Below are 15,644 nucleotides of genomic sequence, written 5' to 3' on the forward strand. Positions count from 1 at the left end.
GGAGGCGCGGACATGAGTTGGCCAATCGTCAATAGAGGGCGCCTTGCGAGGGCGTCTATGTGTATAAATGTGGCCTCTCACAGTTAAGTTGCCCTCTTGCCTCCTCAGTACAGCTGGACGTGTGGAAATAGAAGGTGCTGCTTCTTACAAACGGGCGAGGTGAGAAAGTTGGGTTTTTTTTTTTCCTGTTTTTGCCAGGTCAAATTATGAACTTGCACTTTGCATTGTAGAAATATTGTCTCCAGATATGTGTGTGTGTGTGTGTGTGTGTGTGTGTGTGTGTGTGTGTGTAAGTGAGAGAGAGAGAGAGAGAGAGAGGTTGTGTGTGTGCAGTGTGTGAAGTTGTGAGAGCTTGTTTGTTTATTGTTCCTTTATGTTTTGGATGGATAATTGCAGGGTTGCGCTTGGATGAGCCTGTGAGGACATTTTGGGGTTGTGTGGGAGACAAAGGGTGAGAGAGAGAGAGAGAGAGAGAGAGAGAGGGCCCTGATGGGGGCCCTGAGGTGAGGGAGCAGGGAGAGAGCCCCAATTTTTTTCTCTTGGAGTCCAGTTCGGACCAGTTCTTCATCTCTATTGAACAACAGAAACCATGCCCTACCACTTATTAACGCTCATAATGTGCTGTTAACTCTTTGTAACAGTCTTTGCACTATCACGAGTTAATTATTGCCTGCCTGATATGAATATTAGTTCACTTCAGCGGAGTCTTTATCTTCCAATTAAACTGGAGACAGTTAAGAAGTATAACCTGATGAATAATTCACATATCATCTCACATTCAAGGGATTTTTAAACAAACTGAGCCCTCCTGTCCTGCAGCGATAGGCCAGCTATGAAAACTCCCCCTCCTCTTGTGCCTTCACAGATAAGTGATCAGTGATCCCTCATCGTGAGCGTCGGTCAGACAGACTCTCCCCACGCAACCAGCTGGAAGTCCTTCCTCTCTCCTTCTCTTGGGTCTTCACCTCAGTCTGCAGATCATTTCAGAACATCAAACATGGCTCCGACCCTTGCCTCAGCCTTCGCCAGGCGCTGGTGGATGGCAGTGACGGCTATCATCGAGAATCTGCTCTTCTCTGCAGTGCTTTTGGGATGGGGGTCACTCCTCATTATGCTCAAGTCAGAAGGCTTCTACTCATACCTTTGCAGTGAGGAGGGTGAGTCTCAAATTCTCACATCCATCACACACCTCCTGAACTTTCCCTTACAGTTAAAAAAAATGTTGTTGGGGTTTGTTTTTTTGTTTTTTTTGGTACATTCATAACTTTTTGTTCCATGCAGAACTTGAAAGATCTGAGTAGTTTCCCTCTTAAAATGAAGAATATGAATGAAAGGCGCCTTGAGGGAAAAAGCCATCACGAGTTAAAGTGAAGGTTTCATTCAAGGGATGTAAATCGACACTGCTGCTTTCATTCAAGGGAGAATGAGTGTTTTCTTTGAAGGGGTCATGAGCTCCTTTTAGGGACTCGGGAGATTAAACTTGATCAGTTCAGTTAAAGAGAGAACAAGTAGACAAAGTAGTCCAAGGTTAAAGAACTGAAAACTCAAGAGAATCTGATCCTACTTAGAGTGTTTCAATCAAAATGAAGCCAAATTCAGACAATAATAGGGGATAGGATGCCCTCAGTCAAGTCTGTCAGGGTAAACTATGTCTGCTTGTTTTTAAAGAGGCAGAAAAGAGGGCATTACCCTTAAACGTCAGGTAACACTGGGTTGTTCTTTTCATGTCCCGACACACAGATGATTTATTTAATGGGTGATAGGAAGATGTTCCACAGAAGCTGTCTTCATCATTAGCAACATGTCCTAACATGTTACACTAAATAACAGGAAAAGGGTCAACCTCCCATCATTCAATTAAAACAAATAAAACCCTCAGCTCTGATGTTTTTAAAGTGTGTGCAGTGAGGTCATTAGTAAGCCTCCATAGGTGAGCGGCGTTACAGACGTCTTATCGTGTCCCGATGATGTAAGGAGAGGTCGGCAGCACCAGCTCAGCTGTTTTAAGGCATGTGACGAGTGATAGAAGAGCAGGACTTTATTACTGTTAATATGGAAGTTGAAAGTCCATTGATAAAGGACAGGGAGGGACAGACGTCTGATAGCAAAGTGATGAACAGGAGAAAATCAGACCACCGGTGAGGCTGACAGGAAGAACAAAATGGTGGAATGAAAGATAAGCGCAGGTTTGGATGTGGCACGTGCGGCAGAGAGATGGGCATCTGTGGAGGGATGCGAGGTGGTTCCGTCTGGTGTCCCATAATGCCTTGCTAAGCAAACACTAAATATATCTGAAGCTGAGGACCAGATTTGACTCGCTAGTGTTAGCGGCACACCTTGAATCTGAGAAGGTTGGCCTTATTTTTTGAGAGATACATCCCATGTTTTTGTTCATCGAAAAGAAAGTGAAGTACAGTCAGGCACCGACACTGGTTTGAATGTGAGCCTGTAACCAACCAGCAACCGTGCAACATACTACACGTTTCAGGCTTGGGTGATCTTTGCTCCCTGCTCCTTCGCTCCGATGGTTCCCTTATAATTTGATTTAGAATACCGCTACATCAGTTCAGAATAGCCTACATCAGCTCTGCCTCCTCCCCAGCAAATCACCCGCCCACACCTCCACATACCTCTGCTATGAGGCAAGAATGCAGCGCCGAGTTTGCTAAAGACGCCAAACATCAAATCTTGCCAGGTGTTATGTGCGCACGTTTTCCTCTTTTATCAACCAGCTGCTGTTTTCAGCTTTGCTTCACGGTATGTAACAGGGTTTATGATTTTGGTTCTTTCATGTTGAAGGGAACTCATTGCACATTGTTATGAAGGGCGTCATGGTGTTTCACGCAGGGATGCCACACACACACACACACACACACACACACACACACACACACACACACACACACACACACACACACACGTGCCTCACGTGACTACAAAGTCTCTAAGGAGGGCAAACGTCATTGGTGAAGAGGAGTGAATGTAGAACACATCAGCTCTAGAACTGCTTCCTCTGTTGCCATTCTGGACATTTGTACTTTTTTGGGGGGGGGGGGGGGGGTCCCACTTTCAGGTTCCAATGATAATGCTCCGTTTATTTGCAACACCATCTTATCACTTTGCCTCTGCAGCACTCCCATAGCCAAGGGAGACAGAAAGACTTTAATCTTTCCATGGGTCTAAACTCTACTGAGGCTGTATCCTTTCCCTTCTGTACCTGGAAGAGATATTTATAGTTTAACACCGCACTCTGCACGTGTTCAGTGCACATGTTGACGCTACATTTTCATGTATCATGATCCTGTGAATAAGTATCACCTTCAAATCTCCTCTGAATGAAGTGACATCACAGCTGAAGTCAGCTTTGCATACCTTTAGTCACTCTTCTAAAGGATGACTTCGTCTAGCCGAAGGTTCTGACAAAATATTCACATTTTATTTATCAGAATTTCAAAAACGAAATTAAAACCCATTTGTTTTTTCTTTTTTCATGGATTTCTCCAGGTAACAGCTCCAGCTATAATCTGTCCCTGATGACAACACAGACGCCTGATGAATTTGCAGACTACTATGAAAGCGAGGGGGCTGTGGTGGGCCTGGGCGACGGGGTGGAGATGAGACCCCTGGTCCCTGAGGATGGGGCTCTGAGGATGAACGGTTGGCTGATCTGTAAAGAACAGGATGAGATGCTGAACCTGGCTTTCACCATTGGTTCCTTCCTGCTGTCAGCCATCACGCTGCCACTGGGGATCGTCATGGATAAATACGGACCTCGGAAGTTAAGGCTGCTGGGCAGGTGAGCAGGCAACCGTGACTTGACCATATTATGCTTTGAAAATGTTGGTGTCTGGGTTTGGTTTTTTTTTTTTGTAATTTGAAAAAAACATTTACCATCTTTTTTTCAGCACATGCTTTGGATTTTCTTGTCTACTCATTGCTTATGGAGCTTACAAACCGAATGGTAAGTCTGCTTGAGAACTGATGTGTCCCTTTTTTGTCAAATGAACTTTTTTTAAGCTCTTCAGCTCACCAAATGTCTGGTAGATTAGAGATAAAAAGAAAAAATAAAGAGGTTTTTTTTTTTAAGTGTACAAATTGCTTTTTTTGTGTTACATCCAAATTTACTTTGATGAATAAAAACAGCAGTCAAAGCTGGCTCCCATGTAATACAATGCAACAAAGCCTTGTAAGAGCAGATTAGTGTGCATAGGAAAATTTTATTGAATTGTTTAAAAGTGGAATCAATGGGGCTCTGCTCTGCTGTGATTTTTAAAATGCTGTAGTGATAGATGGATTTGTTTCAACAAAGGAAAGCGCGTCCCTCTGAACAGACTGTCTGGATTGCTTCAGCATTTTTTGTTTTGTTTTGGATGTCATCAGAACACATAACTGTTATATAACTATTTTGTTTCAAACATTTAACCGCTCATTGGCGGATTGCCCTCTGAGATCCGATCGCCAAAAAGAAAACCCACCCCCTTTTGGTGGATGTTAATTTCAGACTCTGTTTTGGAACAATGCAATACGGTTCGCTGACAGACTCCTGACCTCAAACACCTGTCTTTGCAGAACTCTCTGTCCTTATCTTCATTGCCCTGACTTTTAATGGCTTTGGGGGCATGTGCATGACCTTCACCTCTCTCACAGTAAGTGATAATGTAATGTTCATCCAGATATGTCAAAATGTCTGTCTGTATAAATCTTTGACTCACTGTTAAAATAGTTTTCTGGCTTCCAGCCTGCTCACCCTCCCTCTCACCCTCTCATGATTTTGTTGTCTTGTTTTTTTTTCCACTCCTTACACTACACACTGTGTTCCTGTGGACAACAGGGCTCGGCTCAGCTTTGTCGAGAACGAGGGCTTTGATTGGCGAGAGAGAGAGAGAGACAGTAATGGCTCATTATCACTTCCCACTGCATCTATTATCAGAAAGATTGCACAAAATCTACAAAGCTGATGTTTTTGAAACTTGTTGGTGGGGTGTAGCAGGGGGCAAGAAAGAAACAGTTACAGTTTGAGGTAGATCTGTTCAGTGGTTTATTTTAAAAGAGTATTTATTTGAATTTTAAAATGAATTAGATCCTGTGGAAGAAGAGACTCTCAGACTTACTCTGAACCTGCTCGAATGTAAGATGCTGCTGCCCTGATAAACAGGATGTGCAGACTCCACCCGAGGCTTAAAATACCCAGAAGACTTTGATAGTGTTAGACTGAGCTTAAGGGTTTTCGTGTAATTCAGTCAGGGCCACTTTCATCAAAAAGGCGGTTTAATTGTCATTGCAGTAACTTTAATTGGGCAGTATGGCTCTGTTGTGGGACCCCCTCCTGCCCCGCCATGATCATGCATGGAAAGCCAAATTCAGACAGAGCAGGAGCAGCAAAGACCACCATAGAGGTGACACTGATTCAGATACAGAATCCGGAGGAGGTGTTGGGTTGAAGGTGGGCTGTAAAACGGCATGCAGACAAAGCATGCTGACATTTGCCGATTGAGAGTGCAGAACCAGATAACGCGCCAGCTGAAGTGGGCTGGCATGGAACAGCTGATTGTCAGCTGATATTGCAGGGAAGCCAGCAAAGCTAGACTTTGTGGCCTGCCTGAACTAACTTTAAGCTCTGTGAGACTTGTACTTCCTCTAACTCTTTGAGATAGCTATAGAGACTGCAATAAACTGTTATTTACCTCAGTTATAGCCTGTTAGCTACCACTATCTGCAGAGCTCCTTGAAACTAAAAATTGTTTCAGCGTATCCACACCATGTTTCCGCATACATACATTTGGGGAGATTGTTCATAAACCCCGGAGTAATTTTGCTGCAGATTTCAGCTAAACCATGGGCAGTGGGCTAGCAAAATCAAGCAAACAGGCTATCAGTGGGCTAAACAACAAGCTTTTGAGGAACGGGGAAAGAAAAAACAACTGATGCTCTTCAAGATTCACAGCATTAACAGTGTCAAACCCCCTCTGCATTCCTTTGCTCCCATTTCCATCACTTGAGCCTGCCATGAATCACGCAGTACCATGGTGATGTTGTTCTGGAAAGAGGGGCTCTGCTCCTATAAATCTCCCAATAAAATACTCTCTATTGCAGCAGAGACTGGTGCTGCAGCATCTTTCATCTCCTGGGTTGTTTCTACTGAAGTCTTTCATTTGTTGCTGCCACTGGCCTGAATGTCAGTGATGTATTAAAACCATAATTTAGGGCTCCGTGTGGTATTTTTCCTATATACTTCTGGCCACAGGTGGTTCCCAGAATCCACTTTTGCCCTTTCCTTCACAACCTAACCTTCTATTCTTAAACAGCTTGGTGTTTGGTTAATCATTAGACTGAGTTCATTATTCCATCTCATACCTGCAGGAATTTACTCTAGATTTTGAGGGGTTAGGTAATACTCAGCTGCCCTCATCACTGGCTCTGAACCAGCTATCAGGCCACCTACAGCAGCTGCTAATGAATCTGTTAAAAAAAAAAATCCTTTTTGGAACAGTTTCCTAAGCACTCCTAATGATAGTGCCTGGAAATACAGTAACTTGGCTGCTTCAATGGGCTTTAATTTAGCACACACACACACACACACACACACACACACACACACACATCTTCCTCTGCTTCCCCACTCTTATGTAATTGAATTGGCTTGTTGTTGTTCAGTCTCTTGAAAACAGAACAGCTTGTGAATGCCGCTATATGCCACCTGCTGTCTCCTATCATCTCAGTTTTTTTTTTCTCACAGGGGAGTAAACCATGTAAAGGAAGTAGAAAATGAACCATTGTCATCATCAGTCGCGATATCTCCCTCTCGCCATCTCCCAAACATCGCTCATGTTCTTGAACTTAGACAACCCCTCAGATTATTTCAGCTGTATAGAAATTTGTCAGCGCTACGTTTTTGTTGGACAGCTGTGTGTGTTATGTGATGCTGTTTTATATTTTTTCACATGGTGTTCTACTTTGTTGTGTTTCGTTTTGTCCGATGTTCCTTCCATGATCTCCCACCATGATCTTGGCAAAAGATGGCCTGACCTTTATACTTATATTCACCACTGTACAGGACATTATCTTCCTGGATTTGTGGAAATGCATGTTAGCACAAGATAACTGGTATTTCATTGTAATCTCTGTATCTCTAGCTTCCTAACATGTTTGGAGATCTCCGTTCCACATTCATCGCCCTGATGATCGGATCTTACGCCTCCTCGGCTGTCACCTTCCCAGGCGTCAAGGTAACATACTAAAAAAAACTTCCTTTTTTTTAACCTTACCAACAAATTCCTTCCATACTTCACCAAATGCATGGATGTCATTTGATATATTTTTGAATCTTTTAGGTGATCTACGACCTTGGCATTTCATTCATCACTATTCTGGTAGTGTGGGCAGCCTGTGCCGGACTGGTCTTCTTGAACTGTTTCTTCAACTGGCCACTAGAGCCATTCCCTGGACCAGAGGACATGGACTACACGTGAGTACCCCACAATGACACACACCATATCCCTGAAATAAAAGCACTAAAAAGCCTACATCACTTGTAAACAAGAACACATGCAACATTTCACCAGTTATATAGTTCACTGTATTTGGACGCAGCGTCAAATGTTATTCCATGTATTCCAGGGCTTACTTCCCACAGGGGGGGGTTCCTGACATGAAGATTGGGGGGGTTGCAATATGATTTCCGGAAATCAAAAAAGATTTTTAAGTTTTGAAAAAGGCTGTATTTGTTTCTGAAGATGACAATACTTCCGTGTTTTTGATTAAAAAACAGAGACATTTGAAACGAATGTAAATATGTGTATGTGTACCATTTGTACGCTTTAATTGTTTCCAGCGGTAATGGATGAGTGTTATGAGTCTCTGAGCTGCAAAACCTCTGATGTACAGTAGTTTATTAAAACTCTGTGACACCATTTCAATAAATGAAACCGTTTTTATTCTCTGTTTCAGAGCAGCTCACTTATATTCACTCATTAGAATGTGGAAATAAACTTTGAATCTTTCAAAAAAGTACGCAACGTGGTCGATGAAGTAAAAGCCGCCACTTATGTGGTTACTTATGTAACATGCAATAAAAAGTGCAGCATAATGGCAGGTTAAAGTTTGACTGCTGATGATCCTTTGTGTCAACTTGACCAGTTATAGAGCAGATTAAGGAAGATATATTGCTCCTTTGGGAAAATGGGAAATGTGTTGTTTCCATTCTCTATTTTTATATTAATATGAATTTATATTAATATTGACATGTTTTTTTTTCTCATTTCTCATCTTCTAACCCCCCTCCACTCTTTCCTCACACTATGACCTCTCTTCCATTCCCTCAATCTTTCATCCCACTCTCCTCCTTCGCTTTCTCAGCGTGAAGATCAAATTCAGCTGGCTGGGCTTTGACCACAAAATCACAGGGAAGCAGTTCTACCGCCAAGTGACCACGGTGGGCCGTCGTCTCAGTGTGGGCAGCAGCCTGAAGCAGAGGGAGCTGGCTACTAAGGACGGCCACAAGCTCTGCCTGTCCACCATGGACCTGGAGATGGACTGCAGGCCGCATGAGGAGTGTAAGAAAGCAGCAGCCTCTTCATCTGAATGAACAGACAGATGTTATCGAAGGTTAACACCTGCATCTTCCCCTCTGCAGCTCAGTCATTCTTGAAGACAATCAGCAGCACCATATTCATGCTCAGTCTGGTCACCATGTCCATTACTCAGCTTCGTCTCCTGTTCTACATGGGCGCCATGAACAGTGTTCTAGAGTCACTCAGCGATGGAGACCTCACTAAAGGTGTGTGTGTGTGCGTGTGCGTGTGTGTGTATGTGTTGTCTGATACAAGTGATTTTGGGGAACACAAACTAGACATACGACCAGTAAATTGGAAGACAGCACGTGCAAAAAGGGACAAAAGACATGGTATAATGTTGATATTTTTGGGTTTGCGGTTAAGGTTCAAATGAAGAGGTTAGGGTTCAAATGAAGAGGTTAGGGTTCAGATGAAGAGGTTAGGGTTCAGATGAAGAGGTTAGGGTTCAGATGAAGAGGTTAGGGTTCAGATGAAGAGGTAAGGGTTCAGATGAAGAGGTTAGGGTTCAGATGAAGAGGTTAGGGTTCAAATGAAGAGGTTAGGGTTCAGATGAAGAGGTTAGGGTTCAGATGAAGAGGTTAGGGTTCAGATGAAGAGGTTAGGGTTCAGATGAAGAGGTTAGGGTTCAGATGAAGAGGTTAGGGTTCAGATGAAGAGGTTAGGGTTCAGATGAAGAGGTTAGGGTTATCCCCTTGCCTCACCGAAGGACTGGGCAGTTGAAATGGTAGCAAAGGTGATGCAGGGGCCAACACACATCATCAGCATGCCTCTAATCCCGAATTACCCCCAGACATAAACAGATGTACATTGATAAAATCAAAAGGAAGAAGTCTGAGTACAACATGCAGCTACTAACCCAAGTGACTGGTATGAAGTAGAAACAGGAAGAAAAAAAGTTAAGCAAGTAGTTGTCAGGCTACACCGGTTAATGTTTGTTTTTCTTGCCGTTTGTTGAATGATGTTGATCGCTCAGTAACCTCATGAATGTTTTTATTGTAATTTCAGTGGAGAGAATGGAAGTCGGTAAGAGTCAAAGGCTGTAGATCTGTCTATAGTATATTCAAGTCTTCGACTCTTTACGTTGAAGCCGGAAACAACTAGAATCTAACTTTTAGTTACAGTTAAAAACCATACTGCATCCACCCCTACTCTCCTGCCTTCCCCATAGTTAGTGCTGTTCTTTCATTGTCTCTTGTCCATGTCGAGTCCTTCAGCTGTCATTCAGTTTTAGACTGAAACCACTAAGGTGTAATAATTAACTAACTTTGCCCGTCAGCATCTCAGCGACGCTCACATGAGCAGTTTAGCTCTCTTTATTTTGCAGTTGTTACCTGGCCAGAAATTCCTTCTCAGTGGAGACACGTGAACATCCGTGGCCATTTTTTAATCACTTTCATATTGTCTAGAATCACCCTCCTTTCTTCTAACACCCCAACTCCATACTTCTTATTTTTTTCCAATTTATCCATGTAATCCCTCTTTTTTATAACCACCTTTCTGATCTCCCTCACAGTGAGTCTGTACTCCTCCATCTTCGGCGTGCTGCAGCTGCTTTGCCTCATGACCACTCCTGTCATCGGTCAGATCATGGACTGGAAGCTGAAGGACTGTGACGATGGGGAGGAAACAAAAGACATCTGCAGCCAGTCAGTCACCTTTGAGTTGACTTAACCATTTACCACTAACACAACCAGAAGTCACCCACGTTGTGAAAGAGAGTTGTGACCATTGATCCTTCTTTCTATTTCTTAACCACCAGGGGTGAGACAAAGCCGAAGCGTAGAGACAGGAAAACGCAAAAGGTGACCAATGCCTTGAGAGCGTTCGTCCTCACTAATGTCCTTTTAGTGGGATTTGGGATCACCTGCCTCATACCCAATCTCCCCCTGCAGGTGAGCGGCCATTTCACAAACGCAACAAGCTGCCAAGTTATTGTCGATGACAGGAGTCTTTTCTATTAAACAGTTACTGATTAATCACTTTTTATGGGTTGTTGACTGCCTGTCATAGAACATGGTGAACATCATCTCAGTGTGTAATTACAGTGTCAATGTTCAATCTTAGACATCGTCTGTTTCTTCATTTTTTTCTGTCCATTTTTTTCAGTCACTGACAATACTAAAAATAATCATCTAAAATACTCCCCCTTGTGCCATTTATGTTAAATACTAAACAGGCAATGGGGGTGTTTGAAGTACAATTTGAAGCACATCAATTATTTCTAAATTGGTGTTGTTTTAATTTGGAGTGTCAAAGGAGGTCCTGGTGTACATCAATCATCGCATGCCGAGTGCGTTGAGTTCTTTTAAAAAGGAACAAAACAACTTCGGGAGGTATTTGCTTACTTTGTCTCCTTTTTAGTGCTAGATGAGCAGATAGACACCCTCCTCACTTCTCTGTGTGCATTACGGCGCTCCAGACACCCACCGGACAGCTAACTGCTACTTTGCTTAGCTGCAATGAACACCAGTGTTTGGGGTGTGGGAGTGTACCTCCTCAAAAGACAAATATATTTTTCTCCAAAATGGTCTTTTCTTGCATTAATACAACTACGGTTGCGCTTCACATCCACTCTGAAGTTTAGATGTGTTAAAGTTATATTATAGCTGTAATTTCTGAGAATTCTGACATTCCATATGTATGGAGCTGTATTATGTATATATTCTTCTTCCTGTTTTTTCCTTTTCCTGTTGTGTCTTGTAACTCATTGCAGGCTGGTTATCTCTTGATGCGTGACACTTTGAAGAAAAAAACAAAATACCGTGTAAAATTTGTTTCTGTAGTTTGATTTTTATTGACTTTCTATACCTCCTTCTCCCCTCAGATTGTGTCGTTTGTCTTGCACACTGTGGTGAGAGGATTCATTCACTCAGCTGTCGGTGGCCTTTATGCTGCTGTGTAAGTCTTACTGTACTTTTAACTGTACAACGGCTCAAACTTTAACTTTGCTGGCTCAAACTTAAAACTAAAACTAACTTCCTGTGTTTCTCCAGGTATCCCTCCTCTCAGTTTGGCAGTCTGACAGGCATGCAGTCTCTAGTTAGTGCCGTCTTTGCTCTGCTGCAGCAACCCCTCTTTCTGGCTATGATGGGACCCCTGAAGGGAGACCCATTCTGGGTGTGTATACACTCACACAAACGCACACTTAGACACAAATTCAAGCCCTGGCGATGTCTAATTCTGGTGTTATCCTCCAGGTCAACATTGGACTGCTGGCTCTCAGTATGTTTGGCTTCTTGCTGCCTCTCTACCTGATATACTACAGACGGGTACTCCACAAAGAGCAGGAGGAGAGAGAGAACAACGCAAAGATCTACATCAAAATTAATGGCTCCAACATCCCGGAGGCATTTGTCTAGAGGGATGCAAATAAACGGCGCAGAAATTGAAGAAATGATGCTAGAGGACAAGTGAAATCGTATCACATTTTGATACATAACAAACACACACACACAAACCAACAAACTACCACATGCATTTTTCCAAAATCCCACCAAGATAAACTCATGCTGCGGTTGTCACGGAAACAAGCCCATTGGACAGCTGCTGAGGGGAAAATGAAACGTTGAGGGGAAAAGAAGAACAAGAGAGGAAAGACTGTGAAAGGAAGGAGGCATCAGCCCTCCGCATCCCCCCCAAATCCTCTGACTGTCTCTTTTTACTCCTTTTTTAAAAAAATCTTTGGAAGCAGCACGAGCGCAGATCCACGTCACAGAAGACTGCTGCACTCCTCCCAATATAGGCAGGAATGGGAACAACAGAGCTTGTGCAGCCTGTAAATTTCCACCTGTGAAAGCACCCCACCATCATTAGTGAGTGATTCCACTATAGTACGTTTGCTTTGTGTTTAATGTGTTGACTTGAAATCATCTTTCTTTTAAATCCCTTAACACGGTGCTACCTATCTATCCATCAGCTGGGAGTTCTGAGCGGTAGTGTCAACTAAATGGCATTAATGATTGACAGGGAGGAGACTAGAGATTATGTTTCCTGGCTGAATAGATGTTATTCTCATTACTTTTTTTTCTCATGTAGTAGTTTAACATTTTATGACAGTATAAAACTACTGTAGCATAGAATGTACTGAAGTATTGGGTGTATGTCAGAGCCTTTAAGGCTTTTTTTTTTTTTTAAGAGACATCAAACAAACTGCAGTATGTGTGTTGCTAAAAGCAAGAATATCCACGTATCTCAGAATATTTATTTTATATCCTGCTTTCTTTAGTTTTTATACTTTACAAAATGTGCCTTTTGAATATACATTTATGTAAGAGGAGATTTGCTCAAGCAGCATCATATCCGGTTGAACATAACAGTGAACAAAAAAAATGTTGAAGTACATAGCAACAACATCGATTAAGCTAAAAGTCATCACTTCATTTTATCTAGCCTCTGTTGAGAGAAATTCAGCACTTTATATCCTCCAAGACCGTTTCAATATCACAAAGCTGCTCATTTCAGCACTTCTCTCCTGATGGCTTCTCTTGAGAAGTAGCCCACTACAATTTTGAGCTCCTCTTTCTTTCATACATATATTTATTTTATTCTTCCTTGATCAGTTTCATCATTTAATATGTACTGTACCGGCAACTGGTGCAGTATTGTTGTCTTTTTTGTTGTTGTTAGATGTTTTGTTGTGAGGGCACTGGGGTTAATAAAAAAAATGTGTCAATCTGTTTCAATGTTTACTCTTGCCTGTGTGTTCTTTTCTTCCACTCTTTACCGGCTACATTGTGTTTGTCTACGTACCTCGGTGTGTATTTGCTACCTGGTCACATTCTGAGTGGTGCCATTACATCACTGCAGGTCCTGAAGGATGATGTAACTTTGGTTATTCCTAAAAACTGGTTACAGAGGATGATAAAGCTCATACGACGATAGTTACATTTACCAGTGTAGTTTAAGATCCACTGTGGAGGCCTGGGGTGGCCAGAAGAAAAAAAAAAAAGTGGGCATAAAGAATTTTTTTTTCAAATCAATTAAATTGAGGGAGCAACTTATAGCTTGTGACCTCAAAATAACTAAATCCTGGGAGTAAGTTATAGGTTGAGGCCTCACCATTTTTAGATTTTTTTTTCTCTACTTGACCACAAAACACAAATATGAAGTATATAAAGAAAAAGTAAAGGTGACACTAAAAAAATTTGTGTATTTTCACTCTAGGTATGCAGGGTTCTGTTTTAAAGAAAAACATTTTAGCAAAAGATTTATTCACTTTTTGTTACCCCCCTGTTAAATGTTGTTAAATGCTGTGATTCAAAAAATAACAATTATGAAAAATGTGTTTAATATAGAAAATGCATGTAGAACTGTTGCATGGGTGCACTACTGGGTTTCGATTCTAGACCTCGTCAGCAGAGGTCAGTGTTGACAGTCTTTCAGAGGAAGTCTTCAGGGGATGAAGATGTCAGAGTACATGGAGGTAAGGCTTTACTGTTAAGGGCATATCATGAATATATGGATGACAACGTGTGACATCATTGATGTCCAACTTCCTGAATAATCAGAAGTGTGCAACAATGCTAGCGCTCAGGTGCTGATGCAGGAACAACCAATATTTGAGTTGCAAGTGATTACCGGCCGATGAAAATCGAAAGGAATATTCGTTTTTTTGCCGGTGGATCTGTGTAAATCACTGCAGAGCTGTAATCAGAGGCTGGCTCGCGGCCAACGCGCATCGTTCCTCACACTACTCAGGCAGAAATGCTATTTAGAAGAACCTAAAAACTCCAATGTTTCGAGGTTAAAGTGGCTTTCCTAATGACTATCAAGCCAATATCTTCCACACTGGTCCATCCATGGTATACCAAATTGTAGACTTAGACTTAATTACTTCGTACAGTCAGTTAAATAAAACAGCTACAGACTCCCGACAGATGAACAGCAGAGCATTAAACATAAACTATTCTTTTTTAAGTTTGAATCAAATGTAGACACATTTTTTGCTGTCAACATAACATTTTTGTATAACTGGCAAAGTTTTTCATTCACTCATGCACTTTGACTGAAGACTCCTCGGTAGCAGTGTTTAAGAACAGTACGTCTCCTGACTCCATACCTCCCAAAAGCCTGTTCAGAGGTCAGTTGAAGATTAATTTTAGAGTCATTCTTAAGTGTTTTCCTCTTCTTTTTGGGGGGGGGGGGGGGGCTCCAGCACATTTTCACTTCCTGTTTGGTTTGCAACAGATCTGTGAGGGCTCGATTCTGACGACAGCTCAGAGACTTTGTTCACAGAATAGATCTGAGAGAATGTCAGAGGCTCCTGGTGCTCTGCTGGCCTGCTGATGCTACGACTGGTGGGTGAGGCTGGTGTGTATGTGTGTGTGTGTGCGCGTGTGTGTGTCTGTGTGACTGGCTCCTTTGGTGTGTTCAGGTACACACCTCAGGGGGCCAACACGGGACGCGCGCCTCATACATTCACTGCAAAGCAAGTGTTGGAGTGTTTTTATCAGGTGCTGGACAACAATTTATCCTTACGACTAAATGAATTGATAGTTTGCATTACATTTGTAAACACACAGCTGCAGTGACTTCCTGCATTGTATTATATCTCTCAAAGAGGATGAAAGCGGCCAGATGAGAAAATAGAAGAATGATAAGCGGATGTTGGCAGACGGATACAGATGTGCTATAAATACAGCAGCAGTGAGTGCGCTGTTACATAATTTTATAGCCCTGACATCCTGCGATCTCCGGGACGTGGGACGGGATTAGGGGCCTGATGCCTTGTCACATCACTTGCACAACCTTTAGACAGGGGACATCCAGGGGTCCTTGAGATATTGACTGGGATGACTGCACAGCACAGTAAAAAATGTTTTTCAAAGGCATTTCAGAGTAGAACAATTGATGCCATGTGCAGGAATGTTTGCAGAATAGTGGGTTTGCAACTTCTGATGGAAGATAATCACATTAGATGCAGGGAATTTGTTTCGAGGGCTTAGAGAGCTGACGCACCGTGCGCCTGTGCCAGCGGTGGTCCCCGTGTCATGGCCGTATATACTCTGATGTTGAACCACGTCACTGAGGCTGTGATGACGCAGAGGCTTCAGCACACTCTCCAGAAAAATG

At 42.5% G+C, this 15,644-nt stretch overlaps 1 protein-coding gene across 2 annotated transcripts; it reads left to right on the plus strand.

Annotated features, from left to right (window-relative positions):
* The first annotated feature begins 16 nt into the window (after positions 1-16).
* On the plus strand, positions 17-13,255 carry slc43a2b (solute carrier family 43 member 2b). 2 transcript variants are annotated; one of them, XM_086227305.1, is made up of 15 exons: positions 17-159; positions 866-1,157; positions 3,505-3,796; positions 3,906-3,961; positions 4,570-4,646; positions 7,134-7,226; positions 7,332-7,465; positions 8,356-8,552; positions 8,633-8,776; positions 9,579-9,596; positions 10,087-10,219; positions 10,333-10,465; positions 11,398-11,471; positions 11,567-11,690; positions 11,771-13,255. In XM_086227305.1, exons 2-15 carry the CDS (start codon positions 998-1,000, stop codon positions 11,930-11,932), a joined length of 1,797 nt encoding a protein of 598 aa, XP_086083431.1. In that variant the 5' UTR covers positions 17-159; positions 866-997; the 3' UTR covers positions 11,933-13,255. The 2 variants fall into 2 exon arrangements, with proteins under 2 accessions (XP_086083431.1, XP_086083432.1); XM_086227306.1 differs by lacking the exon at positions 9,579-9,596.
* The last annotated feature ends 2,389 nt before the right edge of the window (positions 13,256-15,644 follow it).

Source organism: Aulostomus chinensis, chromosome 15, assembly GCF_037954235.1.
Source record: "Aulostomus chinensis isolate RoL2024-O1b breed Wild chromosome 15, RoL_Achi_v1.0, whole genome shotgun sequence".
NCBI lineage: Eukaryota > Metazoa > Chordata > Actinopteri > Syngnathiformes > Aulostomidae > Aulostomus > Aulostomus chinensis.